At 39.0% G+C, this 20,596-nt stretch overlaps 1 protein-coding gene across 2 annotated transcripts in view; it reads left to right on the forward strand.

Annotated features, from left to right (window-relative positions):
- LOC131226152 (sodium/hydrogen exchanger 1-like) overlaps positions 1-20,596 on the forward strand; it is a 39,973-nt gene that overhangs the window by 17,796 nt on the left and 1,581 nt on the right. For both annotated transcript variants that reach the window (XM_058221870.1, XM_058221869.1), the window contains exons 9-12: positions 4,929-5,029; positions 13,216-13,317; positions 19,919-20,057; positions 20,157-20,219. In XM_058221870.1, the coding sequence (XP_058077853.1) occupies positions 4,929-5,029; positions 13,216-13,317; positions 19,919-20,057; positions 20,157-20,219 (405 nt within the window). The remainder of the gene's footprint in view (positions 1-4,928; positions 5,030-13,215; positions 13,318-19,918; positions 20,058-20,156; positions 20,220-20,596) is intronic.

The following is a 20,596-nucleotide window of genomic DNA, read 5'->3' on the forward strand; positions in this document are numbered from 1 at the left end:
TTAACAAAGTAAAGTTAGAGAGATCATTTTCTCTTTTACTCAAAAATTTCCCATATCTCTCTTTCTTTCTTCACATGATATCAGAGCTAGAGTGTTCCCAGTGCTAGTTAATAGTGTACTATGTCATCTCCTTTCTTCCCCTTCTTTCCTTCCCTCTCCACTATACCAACCAGCAACCACACCAACCAGTGTTGTAGCCTACAACAACAATACCAACAAGTGCCGCCACCAGAGAAAACTATGCTAGACGACATAGTTGCCCCTAGTGCAAGCACCAACCAGTGTGGTGCCTATAATGACAGCACTATCAACAGCTGCCACAGCATCAGTTGGCTAGGCCTCCTAGGTCAGGGTTGCGGAGCAACGTCACCACTTCTATGGGCAGTTTGTTTTGTCTCAGATGGGCTCTCCTTTGGTGTAGCCAGATCCCTCAGGAGAGCTCCACCATTGTCTGTCCTTCATTGGTTTTTTTTTTTTTGAAAAGCTCGGTGCTACTTGAACTCACAATTTGCTGAAGTTGTGATGCTTGTAATATAAGAAGCCATGGCTTCGCCTGGTATTTTTGCTGATTGTTTGTGATTCGGTTCCTATTTGTTGTATTTTCCCTAGTTGTGTATATAAGATAGTTTGGGAATGAGAGATTGAAAAGTTACCACAATCGTGGTGGTCTTTTCATTAAGATCAACATCTCGGATTCATGATTACAAAGGTGGAGTTAGTTGGAACAAACTACCTGTCTTGGGTCTCTTCTTCGGGATCTTGGAGTAGACATTTCTATGTGTATTCCTCTCTATTGTGATAATCATATCACCTCGAATCCTGTCTATCATGAAAGAACAAAGCACATCGAGGTGGATTGTCACTTCATCCATGAAAAGGTCACATGCAGGTTGTTGTCCATACCTCGTGTTCATTCCAAGGGTTAACTTGTAACGCCCTGAAAATCGGGAGTCGAGTAAAAGTCTAACTCCCGAGTTCCAACGCATCACTTATGCAACATATTTAATGATGATTAAATATTGTCTGTATTAGTACATAAAACATGAATAAGATTAAGTCAAATCAGCAAAACATAATCCAAGGACAGTTGTAATATGCAAGCAGAAGACTGACTCAAATATGTATAACTCTACAAATCAGTATAAGTCCCCAAAGTATGTATGTATCGCCAGGTCAATAATTACATGTATTGTTTCAAATTTCAAAATATCAAAATGTAATAGGCCACTACAAGTATGACCCTGAAGCCCCGTCGATTCAGAACGGTCTATGAGAACGCGCCTGAATACTGCATGTATGAGAATGCCTCCTCATCATCCTCAAAGTCCGGCTCCACCTTGCAGGCTACGCCATCATCTGAACCTACAATAGGGTCTGGTTGGTGTTCAAGACACCGTCCCGTAACGTGGGAGTGAGTGATCAACTCAGTGGAACAATAAAGCAAAGGTTAACATGTTATCAATTCAGTTAAGCAGTAATGATAAAGCAGACATATCAGACATTCCTAGATACTCTTATTAATGCAAGGATGAAATGTAAGCATGATGCATGCCCTCGCCTACACTTCCTCGTGCGACACCATCTTACGGTCGCGACATGCTTTCTTCCCTCTGTACTCTTCAACCCGGGGCACATGCAGTGCGATGGAATGAGCGTGATTATCGAGTTATTATTAGTCCCTTTCATACAACAGGATTGGGAATCTAAGGTACCTCCCTTGTATCATTCCCAAACAAGGATTCATTCTAGGGTCGTTAGTCCTAGTTAATCTCATACGATGTTGCGGTTCTAGGTTACTGCAAAGGGCTCGTCAACAGATCAGTGCAGGCTTAGTTATACTCTGATTACTACGGAAAGGTTCGCCGCCTCACCGCTAATTCAGAGTATGCTCAAGGTCACTACAAAGGGCTCGTCACCTTATCAGTGTAGGCCGACAGCTCGAATACGGTGTCCCATACCACCGTATTCGGCTCACGAGTCTGAGTTGCTCACTGGTCACTATGAGGAGGCTTGTCACCCCAGCGTAGGCCGACAGCTCTACCACGGTGTCCCATACCACCATGCCCAGCTCATGAGTCTTAGCGAATCGAGGTACCAAGGTTAAAGGGGTTTTCACTGGTGAGTTTGGTACCCTAGATTCAAGCAGTAGCGTCCATACATGGTGAACATTCATCGAGTCAATCGGGTTACTTGACGAGCTCGACTAGCACGAGCGCACATCGAATTGATCGACATGAAGTGCATGAGCACTCCGTGTGGCCTAACCACTGTCGACAACTGAAGTACGGCTCGGACTCATCGAACACGTCCTGTGGGCGAAAACAACCTCAGCCACCAAATCAGAACCTGTTACCGATTGCCTGGACTATTACATAGTCCCAACCACACTCAGTACCAACAAGAGTTCATGTGAGATAATCAAGCAGTAAGTAATTCAAATCCTACAACCATTTAAGCATTTTATGAAATACAATATAAACATGAATTCACACATATGTATTTCATAAGTAATCAGACAATATAATATATGGTACATAGAGGGATTTATACACATAGTTAAGGTAGTTGAGAACCTTATCTCAACGCCCATATACAATACAATTCACCAATTACTTGTTCATACAGACAATTTATCAAACACTTATACTACACCTATCGACATACATGACATATGTTGATTTTTAACATATACTTGGACAAATCCTTCCGACAAAGAGTTGTCACATACACCATCATCATGCACTTACATCCCATAGCCATGGTAGGCATAAATCATGATTTTATATTCATTCAGTCATTTCAACAAACACTTAAATTGCACCCTTCAACATACATGACATACATCGGTCATAACATGTATTTGGGCAGATCCTTTCGCCAAGGAGTTGTTACAAATGCAACTATCTCCTATCCATGACAGATAATCATGGCAAACACGAATCCCAATTCTACACGCATTCAATCATTTCAACAAATACCTAGAATACACTATAGTCAATATAGTTCATATATATCTGAAACGCAAAACAAACGACGCATTTGGCGTGTGAAATAGCACCCACGTCAGTAATAAACCATTAACAGACATTGAAAGCCTTGAAAACCATAAACTATACGTTTATAGTCCGCACCTTTCGCTGGTAAATGCGTAACGAACTCAGTTTAAACACTAAGTCTTTGTTTACGGCACAACGGCAACCTATAACATAAAACAGGTTAGCCATTTTACCATTTACTCTACCCGAATCCCTAAAACAGATTAGGGTTAGGATTTCTTACCCGAAAATAGAATCAGAATCACCGATATAGCGATACAGATAGGTCGATTCAGCACGTGGAGCGATGGGCTCAGATACCAGGAACTCTCTCCCACTTTTCTCTCACGTTCTCTCTTTTTCCTTCTCTCTTTGCTCTATCATCTCTCCTAAGATTGCAAAATCATATGAAATGAGAGAGAGAGAGTTTAAGGCCCTTATATAGGCCCAAAACTGATGGGAATGGCCCCAGGGCCAAGGTATACTTAGGTTATATTCAAAGGGCATCTATTTCAGCCCAACGGAGCACTTCTGGTAGCCACTTTTCCACGTGCGGTTGGACTTAAGCTCTCTGACATTGGATCTAGGTCAGGCTGAGCTTTCGTTCTGATCGGGTGTGCAGATCGACCGTGGCGGACCAGTTTCAGTTTAACGGTCACGGTCACTCGATCAGGGTCACAAGTACACCGACATGTGTGGGACATTTCTCCTAATCCGATGGTGTATTTGGGTCAGATTTTGATGGTCTGAATCCTTATATTTAGTGCGCAAGCGACACGACTTAGATTACTTAAATTCGGATTTTATTTCTAAATATTTTCATATTTCTCACACACTTCGCTCCAGGCTCAAGTTGTGCATTTTTAAATATAATTAAGACTTGATTTCTGAGAGAGTTGTCAAGTCTAGTAATGCAGTCATAACTGTATAGTTTCGTGATCATCGGACACTCGATGTGCGGTTCAGGTCCAATACGAAGTTTCAAGGTGCTCCCGAGAGCAACTGAGTTTAGAGATTGATCCTAAGTTTTAGGATATTGTAGCGGTATCGATTTTACTCGTTTTGGGTCTTGCAGTTTGTATTTAAAGTGATTAGGGCCCATTGCACAGAGAATCTAGTTTAACGCTAAATTAATTCTCATTTAGTTTCTAAAGGATTTGGTCCTATTTGATTTCTGTCTGAGGTGGTACTTGGCCCTTTGTAGTTTGTATAAAAAGTGATCCAAGCTATTAATACTTAACTAAATTACGTCCTAATTACAACAGAATAAGGTCTAAGGGCAGTTCTACGTCCAAGGACATCCATTGCCAAGTTAGGAAAAATCCGGGATGTTACATAACTAGTTGATATTCTCAGTAAGAAAGGTTGTTCAATCTTCTCACCTTCATGACATCTTGAGCAAGTTGGGCATGTGTGACATCTATGCTCTAGCTTGAGGGGAGTGTTAAGAGTATATGAATTTATTGTTTTTATGTTTCAGTGCTCCCTCAAGACACCATATCTTTCCATTAGGCTTATTCTTAATAAAATAAGATTAGAGAGATCATTCCCTCTAACTCAAAAATTTCCCCTAATTTCTCTCTTTTCTCTCTACAAATTTCTCTCCTCTCTCTATATTTACAACTTTATTTATATTCCTTAAATGCTCCTAGAATGCATTGAGCTTGCTTCCTCTGCAAAATTGAAGATTATAAAGGTTTGACTTCTAAGTGTGGGTCATTTCAGTAATCTTTATATCCCCTCTTCCTTGTGATTACCAGCCTCATTTTTTCGTCCTCCCATCTAACAATGATGAAAATGACATCTTTAAATCATTAAAAGCATCAGTTTTTCAACTTTTGTGTGATGCAGTTCTTGAATACTAGATGTTAATGATTAAAACATTTTTTGCAGCTATGTTCTCTCAGCGGGATTCTAACAGTTTTCTTTTGCGGCATTGTTATGTCACATTATACGTGGCATAATGTTACTGAAAGCTCGCGGATAACAACTAAGTACGCACCCTTTCTCTCGAAGCTTCATTTCTTATTAAATAATTTTAAACGGGTATACTTTTCCCTATTGTTCGCATTTATTTATAGAACTTCTTCTGATATTGTCACTTGTTGTACCTTGACATCTTGGTAAAATGTTTATATGGAATATTTGTTTAAGAATAAGTTGGGAAAACAAAGCCTAAATACATGTGTCATTTTCTTGCATAAGCCACATGGAACCCTTTGATTTATGCCAAATGTCACAGTCAAAACGACAATGGTAAATGATAAAGCATTTTAGGGCCTGTTTGATTTTCTAATTACAGAGGTAATTCAAGGTAAATGAGTAATAATTATTTACCAGTGTATTTCTGGTTGGATTTCCAAGGTGATGTTGACCGCCACCTTTCATTTATAACTCTCTTCACGTCACCCGAAGAGAAAAATGTTAAATCATGGGGCCCACCATGATGTGTGTGTCTTATCCACACCGTCCATCCCTTTAGCCAACTCATTTTAGGGCATGAGCCGAAAAATGAAGCAGATCCCAAGATCAAGTGGACCACAACACAGGAAACAATGGGAATTGAACTCCTACCATTGAAAGCTTCTTGAGGACCCCAAAAGTTTTGGATCAAACTGATATTTTTGTTTCCCCTTTATCCATGACTGTGTGACCATATGAACAGGTTGGATGACAAATAAACATCAATGTGGGCCCTAGGGAGAAAACAACTTTCAACCATTGACGTCTTAATGATCATTGTTCCTTAAGGTGTGGTCCACTTGAGCTTTTGATTTTCTTAATTTTTGGGTTCATGCCTTAAAATGTATTTTTTAAAAGGATGGATGGTGTGGATAACTCACATATTTCATGGTGGGGCCCACATATTTAAATCAGTAATAACAAATATTGTATGGACCGCTTTTCGAAACAGAATTCCGGTGAGTTTCAAACAGGTGGGGTAAGTAATAATTACTTATTTCCCTGTATTTACTGGGGAAATTAAAAATCAAACAGCCCCTTAGTGTTACATTTATTTTTTATTGTTCTAGCTATGCGCTTTATTCGACTTCTAATCTTGAATGACATAATAGACCTTTTATCTTGTAGAGAAATGCATGTGTGCATGCGTGTGTTTTTGTAATCCTGTGGAATGCCATTTTTTAGGTTCATGATAATACAAGAATGTTAGTTGTTGGGGCTAACATTAGTGGCTATTGTGCCCTAAAAGTCTTTCCCTTCTCTTCCTCTTTTGTTCTCTCTCTCTCTCTCTCTCTCTCTCTCTCTCTCTCTCTCTCTCTCTCTCTCTCTCTCTCTCTTCTTTCCACTTTCTCCTTTCTCTATTCATACTTTCTACTTGGTATCAAAGCCAAGCTTTAGTGTTTGTTGAAGGCGTTCTTAGTTGGGCCCACTGGCCATTGCTAATGTCATCACACCATATGGGTGACGTAAGCAGTGTACTGTCAAATGGCCAAATGAAGAAGAAAAGTGCAAGATCTAGAAGAGGATGAAATTAGAAGAATTATTGATGCAGGATATGTGATTTAATGCTAGCATGCAACGTGGAGATTATGAAAGAGTCCATAAAGTATTTCAATTAACAAAAGATGCTAACTTACCAAGTAATTAAGAGTAAACAATAGGAAATAAAATCTGATTTAACCTAAATCACATATTTGCATGCTAAGAAATTGCATAAATCAATTAAAACTAGGATCGATGGAAGGATAAAACTTCCAATTTAGCATAGGCACGTTCCACATTCAAGGGACAGATTTATAGGTTTTATGATTAGGGTTTGGATGGGGAAAATCTGAAATTTGAAGAACTAGGGTTCATAGGAATTGAGAATTTTCAAATTAGGGTTTTTTTAGAAATTAGGAAAAATCTATTAAAGTTAGGAATTTGAGGTTTAGGGTTAGGGTTTTAGGAATAGAAGAAAGGGGTTTTGATATAAGGATAATAGAAAGCCAAAAGGGGCTAGGTGGGATTCACACGTGTGGCTGTATGGTCACACGTGTGGCATGGGGTGGATGGGTTTAGGTCGGTTAGGGTTTGGATTGTGAATAAGTATGAGAAAGTTGGGTTTGTGAGAAGACAAAGATCTGAGATGGGGGAGAAAAGAGAAGATGATGTGGGGATAGATGGAGACCTCGCGGTTCTGTTGATGAAGATTAGCCTTGCACTAATCTTCCTTCCAAATCGCATGGAAATATCTTCAAATCGCATGAAGATGGGAGAAGAAAGCAATAGCTTTTCTCCTCTTTTTTTAATCACAAAATCCAATAAGGTTGGAACTCACCCCTATGTGCTTTTATTATTAAAAATTCGGCATAATTACAACTATGCCACTCACTTAAGTGAAGTGACCCATCATAAAAAATAAGAAAACTAAAATATATATTATCAATCTCAACCATCAAATAACTCCTAAAAATAACAAAAAACATAAAGAAAGCTAAATCAGAGTCAAGGGGCCCGGATCTAAAAAATTCGGTGGCCTGATGGCCTGATTGACAAGATCCAACGGTTGGATCGACACGAAATAGAAATCCTATGACTAAAATGATCTCCTAAGCATCCCACATGCATTATCCCAAGGTGGGGTCTTTCTGATGCACATCCAATGCATGTGGGGTCTTCAAAATGGCCCAGCGGGCCTCATTTGGAACTCGTCTCTCATCTACAAAGAAAGTTGCGCTGATGTGGGGTAGTCGTCTGCGTCTCTGGTACACTTGAGTAGGTCCTCCGATGTTCCCATTAATCATGGTGATTTTTTCTAGGTATTTTGGTAAGTATTTGGTGGTTCTATTTGAAATAGATTTTTTTTGGAAAAGGGGTCCGATCCGTTTTTTTTTTTTTTTAATGTTGTTCTTATGGGGTCTTTTCGCATTGGTTTGATGTGATTGTGCATGTAGTCTCTGGAATAAAAAATTGTGACATTTCATTGAGATTTGAGAGAGTTTAGATGATTTTTTTATAGAGGGAAGTTGACGTACAACCCATGTTAAAGCTCTTTCGCTAGTGTTTTAGGTTGATGTTCTCATATAGAGACTTTATGGTGTGTTCGGGTTGTGTAGGCTCCGATATTTGATTAGTTATGAGCACCTTATGCATATTCTTATGTAGTTTCATGTAGTTGGAGAGTTAACACAGCCAGTGTTCGAGTTGTCGGTGTCGCTACAAGTTTCGTTGGCCGGAGATAAAGATATAATATTGTTATCGCCGATAATATCGCCGATAACCGGAAATGCAGGAAAAAAGGGGGAAACATGGAGAAAATAGTGGAATTTTTCAATGAAACTTCAGGACATGCCTAAACACATATATTTACATATTTAGGAATAAAAAATTTACAAAAAGAATACATTAAATTAAAAGTTTTCATTTAATGGGGGCCAAAAAGCATGCGCTGACCCAATCAGCAAAATATCATTTTTGGAGCTTTCTATTTTTTGCCCAAAAATAGAAGTTGAGTAGAAATTTAAAGAAATTATCCCCATTCAACTGAACCAGGGCCTGCCTGGATGTTATTTTCTGATACAATGATTTCTTTCTAGCAAAAGTGTCACAATTGTACAAAATCGGTTACGTGCCAAAGGTGGACCACACCATGATGATCAACTGGAATGAAAATCAGATCAATCTACTCTTTTGGCTGGCACACATGTACACTAAGTATTCCATCAGCTGCCCATTGATTTTGAAGTTGTGGCCCACCCAAAAATCGGTTCATCTTGATCATCATGGTGTGTCCCACCATTTTCATGGATCTGATATACTATCAAAGACATGTTTACAGTAAAAAAAGAGGCGAGATGTTCATTGGATGGCCCCAAAAAGTTTTATGGGCCCCAAAAAGTTTTAAATGGTCAATGTTCATTCAACACTGTTTCCTGTAATGTGGTCCACTTAAGATTGGGATATACCTCATTTTTGGTCTCATACCGTAAAATTATCTATAAAATAGATGAACGGCATGGATGAAACATATACATCATGGTGGGACCCACAGTGCAATGGCTGGTGGCAGGGGAATAGCCAATCCGTTTCCAATCCGCGCAGACGCGGCTTAGATACTGACAGGTTGAGTAGCGGTCGGCTGCTGAGGTGACGTCACCATGTTCTGTAGGCCCCACTACGATGTATGTGTTGTATCCACACCGTCCATCCATTTTGAGATATCATTTTAGGCCATGAGCGAAAGGACCACAGAAAACAGTTCAAGAGTGATTCCTACAATTGAAACTCTCCTAATGCTGGCCATAACGTTATTTGAAATCCAACCCGTTCAAAAGTTAAAAATGACACGAAAGAAGGGAAAACACGAATATTAGCTTGATCCAAAACTTACGTGGCCCTCCAAATATTTTTCAACGGTAGACATTCAATTCAACTATTTCTTATGGTGTGGTCCATTTGAACATTGGATATGCCTCAAATTTTTTTATATAAAGGCCTGAAATTATCTTTTAACGTGTATGGACGGAGTGGATAAAATAAATAAATCATGGTGGGCCTTACATGCGGTGGCCGGGCTGCCTTTATACACGCGCAGATTGTTTTCCGCGTAATGCGTTGATATATGCTCACTGCGTTCGTACGTAACTGGTGCGAACTTTTTGGTGGGCCATCATACATGATGGGAGTATAAAATCTGAACGGTCCACGTGATGCAGAACCCCATGAAACCTGTAAGGCCCAACTTTTACTTTGATCCAAAACTTTGGTGGGCCATGAAAGAAGAAAAATGTTTCATCTATTGATTTGCATTTCTCTTTTCTATAGCCTACCAGAGTTTTAGATCGGTATGAAATTTGCCCCTACGAGGTTTCATGTGATTCCGCATCACATGGACCGTCCGGATTACACTCCCATGACACGTGTACAAAGGTGCGCATGTGCGTAGGTGCGCATGCCTCATTAGGCTGGTAAGAAAAGAAAAGAAAAAAAAAACCCGATATCTATTACGGGTTTTTCTTTACGAAAAGCAAAAAAAACCCCAAAATTTCGTGGAAGAGATATCTCCGCCGAAGAAATGAGATATTTGAAAGAGGGTTGATGCAGAAAGGGGATTTTCAAACCTGAAAATCCGAACGGAATGGCACCGGGTGCTGTTGATCGATGCGTTCTTCCGAGCTCCAACTTCCGATCCGATCAACAAGTAGGCAATCTTCTCGATTCCGATATTTTTTCCGAAAGATGGGTTTTCTTATTTCCGATATTTTTTTCGATTTTTTCAAAGAGGGGTTTTCTCACGGATTTATGGGTTGTTGGCCACAGTTTTCCCGTGATAGGGATCGTGGTTGGTAGCTACAGTGCGAAAATCTCGATATTATCGGCGATAATCCAGGATTTTCGCCGATATCTCCGATTTTTCACCGATATCTGCGATATTTCGCCGATAATCCAAAGAGAAACGAAATAAGGGGGTTTCGGTATCGCAAGACTAGCGATACCGATATTATCGGCGATATTTCGATAATATCGCCGACAACTTGAACACTGAACACAGCAATATGGAATGTACTTCTTCTCATTCAAGTGATAACTTAAGTTCTTCGATGATTCCAAAAGGAGTCAGTGTTGTTAAATTGAATGATTTGCATATCACCACTATTAAGTTTGATAGTAAAAATTATTTGGCATGGTTTAATTCAGCTTATATGTTCATTAGAGGCTGGAGGAAGCTAGGATATCTAGATAGGACAATTTTGGAACTTGAGAAACCTAATCCTACTCATGAGATTGGGTAGCTGACAATATGATGATAATGGTGGTTACTTCACTTGATGAAGCTTGAAATTAGTGACATGTTTATGTACTGCAACTCTACTACCATTGTAGCTACATAAGAATTTGGCATCATTTGTCACCATTTGTAATAATATATCAATTTAATCTTCTCCTTTTGGAGTTTAATAGGAATCATAAAGCTTTAACTCCTTTTCCAATTTGGCATGGTATCATAGTAGGTTATCATTTGATCTTTGATATATATGTAGAATTCAGAGGCTTTGAGTATTATGGTCACCCCTCCCTCTCTTATGTCGGCTTCATGTCCTCGGACCCATGTGTATAATCATGTATATATTTTCATTTAAGGCCTCTGAAGTTCTTTAAGAATACACTCCCAGGCCTAGTCTTGACTGTAAGCCCCAGCTTTTCATCATTTTAAGCGCCTAATCAAGATTATCAAGAAGTTGGCTATTGATCAAATGACTACGCTTAATCAAACAAAAGATCCAAGACATCAATAAATTGAGAATTCCCCTATGCGGATACAATCTTCTTGGGTTGCCAAGCAATGAAGGCATCCGGGTTGTTTGATTGGCCCCATTGAATTTCACTCAAGAGAGGAACCTTATTTCATTGTTTCAGCTAGGTTTGTTCATTTTGAATTTTCTGAAGATTATGACATTGCATCTATAATTCACCAACTTCACATAATGGTTGGGTTTGACGAAATTGAGTTGAGGTAGCATCTATCTAGAAGACATCTAGTTTTTGCAATTATAGAAATACGAGACGTAGATTACTTCCTTGAAATTGGCATCGCTGGTTCAAATAGTAAAATTTAATGAATAAAGAACATATAAGTTACGTACTATCCCAGTTCCTAGCAGGAACTTGTCCATGTCCAGTGTAAGGGACTTGAACCTAGGCAACCAAGCATGAATCAAACCCAAGCCAGCCAAAGGCCATAGTCATAGGGTCCATGTCCAACCGATTGGAGGAAAAGGAAACCTACCCAGCTTAACAAAACCTGTTAATCTTTTTAGTCTAAGCCTTAGCCTGACCTAGCCCAAATCAACCTGAATCTAGCCAGTAGCCCTGTACCCTATCAAAATCCGACCCTGAATTAAACACAATAGTCATACAATATCTATAATTTAATTAACTGTATTGTGACCAAGCTATGCCATCAGATTTTAGCATGCATCGTGCAAACCTAGCCTAAACCTGGCTTGGTTAACAACTGAGCTCAAAAACCTAGGCTCAATCCCAATCCACGGATCTAAATACCTAGCCCAAATCCGGCAGTAGGCAGACTGGACCCAGGCTGGGCTTGGGATAGCTAACCCACTGGCCACCCTGCTAGTGCCACATCAAACAAAATCACATGCTATCTAAAGAGAAGGGTGAGCCAACTGAAGATATTTTCATGCACAAAAAACTTGTAAGAGGACTTTGTATATCTCCTGTAACTCATCTAGGCATATAATAGTCATAGTAAGTCAATTCATGGCAGCATCCAAGAAGCCACATATAAATTCTTTACATGCAAAAGCCTTTTTTTTAAGGAAAAAAGATGTCTTCCTGTTGGCCAAACAAGATTTGAATATTAGCACCAACACTGCAGATTTTGTAGGATAACCTAGCAATAGAAGGTTTATAAAGTTATTATGCCTTTCTGGAAGCGATTATACTCTCGTTGAAGTAAAAGAAGCAGTTATCATTCATGTCTAAATCAAAGGAAAATGAGAAATAACAAACCATCAAGCTTCTTTTGAATCAGATACCATATAATATTTTCTAATATTTGAAGCGCTATTCATATTATCACACATCTAATTATTTTTGAAATAACAGCACACGATAAGGTTAATATTCAATTTGTGATAGATGAACTCATTTCTAAGGAAACTATCGCATTTCCCATTGGAAGTTAACGGCAAATGTTGACATGTTCACTAATAAGTGTTGGAGGAACTCCCAAGAGTGAATGAATGATGTTCATGCTACAAAGTGAGTGAAAATGTTAGATTAAGATGATAAGTTATGCTTACGCATTTATTTATTTTTAATTATTGTTGATTGCTTAATTAATTAATTTGATTTCCCTTTACTTGATTTAAGGTACAATTATATCTTTAGACTATGGGGCTTCAATGTTAAGCTTTTAAATGGGAATGTTGATTTTTTTATTTTTTTATTTTTTTATTTTTTTTCTTTTGAGTAAATTTAGAGAGCTTAACATGCAAAATGACAACAAAATTGCATTGCAAAACAATATATCTAAGAAAAAATAATTTTATGTTATGATGACATATTGCTCTTGTAATATATATATATATATATATATTGTATATGGAAAGATGGTTCCCTTTCTTGTGCAGAAAAGAAATTATTTCACTTGAAACTTCTTTGCCTTCTACATTTATGTGAAAGTAATTCCTCTGTAATTTGATGAACACAGGCATGCATTTGCGACAATTTCATTTATTGCGGAAACATTTATTTTTCTATATGTTGGTATGGATGCCCTAGACATCGACAAATGGAGAACAAGCAAGGCAAGGTAATACAATTTAACACATTTTTTTATTTTAAGTGTGAAAGGCAGTAGGTGATTGTTAATTGGTGGAAGTTCTTTAATTTTTATTAAACTTTACCATTTCACTAGTGGATGCACATGGTTTGAGTTTTAAATTTTGATGAAAGCTATCACTTTGAGAGCTTTTTGGTCCAATATTGGAAGAATAAAGTTGAGAAAGGCATGTTTTATTTACTAACAAGGTATTGTTATCGTTTGTAAAGCAAAAAAAAAAGGTTTGGAATGACCCTTCAAAAGATATCATCATTGTTTAAATGCTTCTTCAAGGCTTTTTCTATACTTCCATCATCACAACATTTCGGTAACCTAGACATGTATGTTGTTGTGGCAGTGGTATCTTTTGCATATATGTTCATTTTGATTCTTTATTGGAGAATGAATGTGGTTGCGGGTGGTTGCGTGCATCCACAAGGAATAGTCTCGCCTTAAAATGGGGCGGGGACACCCTGGCGTCATTAAAAAAAAAAAAGGAAATCAGTTAACTAGCTTCTTTCTACTATGTAGTTTTCAATGAAGCTAAGAACATAAGTTGTAGGCATAGCCAGTAGTCACCCAATTACTTTCATCTAACAACTGTTGTGTACTTTAATTTACAAAATACGTCACATACCATATGTTTAAAAAGAAATGAAAATAAATGTGTTGAAGATGCACAAATCCATCATGTTTTTTTTTTTTTTTAAATAAAAATTTTAATTTTAATATATCATGTTCCTAAAACACTACATCATCATCTAAGCCTTATCCCATCTTCCTAAAATACTACATATATCTCCTAATGCAGAGGCGTTTTCACACCAGGCTCGAGTGGGGTGGCCAGTGGGATGCGAGGGCACACTCAAGGTGGGTGGCCCGTGAAACCCATGTGATTTGGGGCCCGGTGGCTTGTGTGAAGTGGAACCCATGGATTTGGGGCCCACGAAGAGGGTTCAGCCGAGGACCTAACCCATGGATTTGGGGCCTAGGCTATGAGATAAAGGGATTGATTTGTTATGCTCTATCAATTCAAGCTTTTAGAGCAAGTGGTTAATTGTCCTGCATCATCTCCAAATTCCAGTCCCTCACTAATATGATTCCCTACTTTTCTCCATGTAAAGAAGTACAGGTAAACTTGTTATTTCAAGATAGAGCATGAAGTAATCGAATTTTTACACCATGAGGCTTAGTCTTCTTTTTAATAATTCATAAGACTATTCCCATCTAGAGTAATAGAGCGAATAGTATGGTTGTAGACATCATAATTTTGTATATATTTCTTGGACCTTTAAACTTCCTAGAATTTGGCATCTTTAATATCTCAAAAACAAAAAATCAAAGTGAATTCCTTGATCAATACATACAACTCCAGGCGATTCAACCTTCCCAAGACAAACCTAATCTTTACCCCACCAAACTAGTTGAGCATTCATTTTATTTCTATCACGTATTCTTAAAATGGGGTCCATCACATCATAGTTTCTTATTAAATATTGGCAAGTAATACCTCATTGGGAATGTTTAAAGCCTAAACTTGCATGTCTCTCTGATGGGGACATCACGTGCACACGCACACGCACGCCGCCCCCCTACGCACGTATGCAAGGAGGGCCCCACCGTCAATCTGGATCGATGACGACGTCCAGGGAAAACCTTCTAGTTAGAAGACTGAGTTTTGGTTCGTTGGAGTGGGCCCGATAGTCAAGTAAAGCCCATCATGGGTTCTCATGATCGTGGCCCACTAGTCTGATTAATCTCATATTTTAAGTCTTGCTTATTAATGTTATTTAGAATATCATGGACGGTTTAGATTACTTTGATTAGTTATTATTTTTTATTACTTCATCGCGAAGTAATAAGTTGCGCACATGGCGTGAGTTTTGGGGTATAGTGTTTTCTTATAAATAGGCACCCCTTGTAGGTTTATTTTCTCATTGAATATTAATAAAAATTCTACGTTTTTTTTTACTCCTCTGAGTTCTTGAGTTGTGGAAATCCAATTGGGTGCGAAGCCCTCCTTTCATCGAAGGGCTTACTACTGTGGTGCGAAGCCACATCTATCCTGATTCGCCCCCATCCACTACCATCTCTACTTCTCATCTCCTACAACTATCCGCACTTCAAATCTATCCGTTATCGCAGCAATTTTCCTCTCTTCAGCAGAATTTCATAATCTGGCTCTGCAAGAAGGCTGAAACTTTGGTGGAGCACCACGCACAGACCGCGCATCCGATCAACACGAAACTCGGGAGTTTTGAAGCCCTCCCCTGGCCAACCAGAGCCAAGGAGGCGTTTTCCCCATTCGGGACCCCCTCGCACGTGCGGCCAGGCCTGACCCGCTGTCCGCGCACGTGGACTATCGTCGGGTTCAGAATTTCCGCTTATTTTATCGCTCTCATACCTCTTTTCTATAATCCTAACCCTAGATTGCATTATTTCAATTTGTTTGCCTTTTTTTCTAATCCTAGGGTTCTCTAATTGAAACTGGTGAATCCTTGGATTAGGGACTGATTACTGTGCATGTGTGGATGAGTTTTACTTCCCTTGCTTGAACGTTTGAACTTTTGTGTGGGATGTGAAAAGTTTATGTGAATGTTTCTGAATTAGTTTGATCTAAAGCCTGAGATCTTGCATATCATAGTTAATTTTCATGTCCTGCATCAAATTTGGTATCAGAGCACAAGGTTTTTATAGGGGAATGCATGACATGTTTAAAGTTTAATTTATTTGTGTCCATTATGCATTAAGTATCATCATATAGAGTTGTTTAAAGGTCCATAATTTTTTATATAAGCTGCTAAATTTTCTGCTATCAGAAAATCTGCATATCTCTTTGCTGGATTTTCTATTGATAGATTTTTTTGACAGAAAGGTTGCTGGAAATTGAGTAGTATTGTGTCGTTTTCTCTATATGGAGTCCTATGGGAGCATTTAGTCATATCTAGGCGCATATAGTCGTAGTAGAAGGTCCTCAGATTGAGTTAGTGGTTGTATGCCCACACGTACGGGTCATGGTTTTGGCTTGCACCCTACACTAAACATGGAGCAATTGCAAAAGTCAATGAACAAGTTGACCCACCCAGCAGTTTAAGTCTTTGGGTAGGCGCGTGGAACAACGTATGGACCAACACTTTAAACAGCTTGATGTGCACATTACCCAACTAGAGACCTCCGCCAGGGCAAACCCCACCATTAGGGAAGATGCCCAATCTCGGGCAGGTGGTCAGGAGGATAAATCAAGGAATGGAGGTAGCCAAGGAATCGGTTATGGGCGCGCACCCGTGCACCCACCCCGTGAGGTACATCAAGACCACTATGACCTCGATGCGCAACTTCTTAAAGAAGTTAGAGTAGATGCCCCCACGTTTGATGACCACTTAGACCGTAAAGTTTTTCAAGATTGGTTAACAGAAATGGAACACCTTTTTGAGTGGTACGACATGTACGGCCTTGTGGCTAGAGAGAGTGCACCAGAGGCTAGTGTAGAGTTACCTACTGAGGCCATTCCGGTAGTGGATGAGTTTCGTGATATCTTTCCTGATGATCTATTGGATGAGTTTCCCCCTATGAGGGATATACAACACATCAGGACGTAGGACACTGTACTACCTATCGCTGAGTTTGCATTTAATAGTTCTGTCAATAGATCTACAGGTCTAAGTCCTTTTGAAGTCGTTACTAGTTATAAACCTAGGAAACCTATTGATCTTGTCCCTATGTCACTGTCCCATAGGTCGTCAGAGCCTGCAGAGTCTTTTGCGCATCACATTCATTCATGGCATCAAGAAATCAGGCAGAAGATCATGACTAGTAATGAACATTACACACTTTCTGCAGACCAGCATAAATGTTTCAAGGAATTCAATGTAAGAGACTCTGTGTTGGTTCACATTAGGCCAGAGCGGTACCCTCAGGGAGCCGTTCATAAATTACACGCGTGTAGCGCTGGACCATTCAAAATTATAAAATGAAACGATCTCAATGCGTATGTGGTTGATCTTCCACCTTTCATGGGAATTAGTTCCACATTCAATGTGGAGGATCTAGTTGCATTTCAGGGGACTACTGATACATTGTTCAGCCTGTCACCTAACTATCTGATTCCCCAAACCTTTCCCTTAATCCATGGCCCCCTCCCGACCCATCTTCCCAGCCTCTACCTCCCATACCTACCCTTCCCACACCCAGAGAGGAGATAGAAGATATTCTGGACCATCAGATAATATCTACGTCGGACGGTGGGTTTCAGAAGTTCTTGGTCAAGTGGAAGTCATGCCTAGCTTCAGACAGTATGTGGCTCACTGAGGAGGAACTTCAGAGACTTGATCCTTACATCTTGGAACGGTCCAAGAGTTTTATTTCGCCAGTGGCGAAACCTTCGCAGCCGCGGAGAATTGATGGGGACATTTCGCGCACATGCACCCCCCTTCTACACACATACGCAAGGAGGGCCCCACCATCGATCTGGATCGATGACGATGTCCAGGGAGGGCCTCCTAGTTAGAGGACTGTATTTTGGTTCGTTGGAGTGGACCCGATAGTTATGTGAATCCCACCATGGTTCTCATGGTCATGGCCCACTATTCTAATTAATCTAGTACTTTGGGTTTTGTTTATTATTGTTATTAGGAATATCATAGACGGTTTAAATTGCTTTGATTAGTTATTATTTTTTATTACTTCGTCGTCAAGTAATAGGTTGCGCACATGGCGCAAGTTTTGGGGTATAGGGTTTTATTATAAATAGGCACTACTTGTAGTCTCTTTAATTCATTGAAGATTGATAAAATTTCTACGTTTGCGCACATGGCGCGAGTTTTGGGGTATAGGGTTTTATTATAAATAGGCACCCCTTGTAGTCTTTTTAATTTATTGAAGATTAATAAAATTTCTACGTTTTCCTGCTCCTTTCTGAGTTATGAAAACCTAATTGGGTGCGAAGCCCTCCCTTCTTCGAAGGACTAACTACCGTGGTGTGAAGCCACATCTATCCCGATTCGCCCACACCTTCTTCCATCCATATTTCTCTTCTCCTACTATCATTTATGCTTCAAATCCATCTTCTATTGCAGCCGTTTTTCTCTCTACAGCAGATTTTTAGATTCGGGACCTGCAGGAGGGTTGAAACTTCGGCGGAGCACCACGCACAAACTGTGCATCGGATCAAGCTGATATTTGGGCATTTTAGAGTCCACCCCTCGCCGACCAGGGCTAAGCTGGCTCTTTTTTGAATAGTGGGCCCCACACACATGCGGCCGGGATCACATGCACGTGCGTCTAGGCCATTGCTGTTGTCCACACGTGCGGTACTTCTCTGGTTCGTCTTTTTCCTCTCTTTCACTCCTCTTTCACCCAAAATCCCTAAACCTAACCCTAAATTATTCAAATCTCCAATTTTATGCCCTTTCTTCAACCTTAGGGTTCCCTGAATTTAAATTTATGAATCCCTTGGATTGGGGGAATTATTTTCGTCCATGTATGGATGAATTTACCCTCCTTTGATTATTGTTTGGTCTATAATTTTGATTGATCCGGCCCTAGTATGTGTAGGCCTGGATCCACATAAAATTCCCCTTGATTGAGTGTTTGAACTTTTGTGTGGGATGCGGAATTTTGTGTAATTGTTTCTGAACTAATGTGATCTAAAGCCTGAAATTCTTGCACATCATATTTGAATTTCATGTCCTGCATCACTCTCACTAACCCATATTTGAGAATGGGATTGAAGTTTAGTGGCATCTTTGCAAAATTATTCAAACATTGAAAAACATGCATTTTTGTCATCCAACGTTTCAACCTCGTCATTTCTTATTCAAACATTGGTATATTATAGGATTTATGTATATAACAAGTCAATCATCTCATAACACTAGTGCATCTATAAAATTTTCCTATAAGATTAAGATTTTCTAACAGCAAAATGTGAAGTTAAAGATGCTAGGCCCTATGGCAAGGCAAACAAATGAATGAAACTTCAAAATTTTTATTATAACAAATTAATGAAAATAATGAAATTAAGGATTGAAAGTAAATGAAAAAGGTTAAAAACTTAGGATTTATAAACAATAAAAATGAAACAACCATGAATTAAAATCCGGAAATTGTTTATTTCAACCTTTCGATGTCAGCTAAATCACTCTAGAATGTCATTTGTTGAATTTTCCATCTGTTAAATGGTGTATATTACAAACTGTCAGACATGCCTGTTCTTGGGACACATTTATCGTATTTCCTGTAAATATTTCCACCAAAATAATGTTCATCATTGTTTGTAACTATTAAATTAACAACTACGATAATACAAATTATATCAAAACATCATCATCTAATCCCTACCCAACTAATTGGGGTTGGCTACATGAATCCTTTTCTGCAATTCCGCTCTATGATTCAAGGGCCATAACTTCAGTTAGACCATATATAGGTCATCAAATCTTTTCTTACTACCTCCAACCATATCCTTAACCTGCACACAAATTGCATGAAATCAAGTCTAAAAACATGCATAAATATCAATAGAGGTTGTACTAAAAGACCTCTTTTATTTGTTGTATTTGTTAATATTTTTACTTGTATTTGTTTGATTCAGCGTAGGAACTTCAGCTGCTGTTAGTGCAACGCTACTAACTCTGGTTCTAATTGGGAGGGCTGCCTTTGTATACCCTCTTGCAATTATTGCAAATTGTTTTAAAACCAGAGTCAGCACAATTGTTGATCTCCGTCAACAGGTAATATTTTTAGATAATTATAAATAATTCAACTGGAAGTTTATCATAAGGAAGTTATACTTGAATGTTACTTACTACTCCTTTCACTATTTTAATCAGTTTATAATTTGGTGGGCGGGCTTAATGAGAGGTGCAGTTACTATCGCTTTATCCTACAACAAGGTAGATCTTAAAATGTGTCAAGCCCTTTCTTATTGTGATTAGTTTTTTGGGTATAGGAGATTATGTGTGCGTATGGATGCGAGTGTGTGTGGAGTATGGGGCTATTATTGCTCATGTGGTGTACAGTTTTAGGCTTTCCTATGGAAAACCATGTTATTTGGTTGTTAGATTTTTATTAGTAATATGCGAGAGAGAGAGAGAGAGAGAGAGAGAGAGAGAGAGAGAGAGAGAGAGAGAGAGTATCTACATCCTTTTAGAGAGAGAGTATCTACATCCTTTTCTATCCCACACCTTTCTCTCTTTTCCCTTCAACCTAGCATGTAATCTAACATGATATCAAAGTAGGTTGAGGAATAATAACCCTATACTCCACCATA

This window comes from Magnolia sinica, chromosome 14 (genome assembly GCF_029962835.1).
Source record: "Magnolia sinica isolate HGM2019 chromosome 14, MsV1, whole genome shotgun sequence".
In the NCBI taxonomy this organism is placed as follows: domain Eukaryota; kingdom Viridiplantae; phylum Streptophyta; class Magnoliopsida; order Magnoliales; family Magnoliaceae; genus Magnolia; species Magnolia sinica.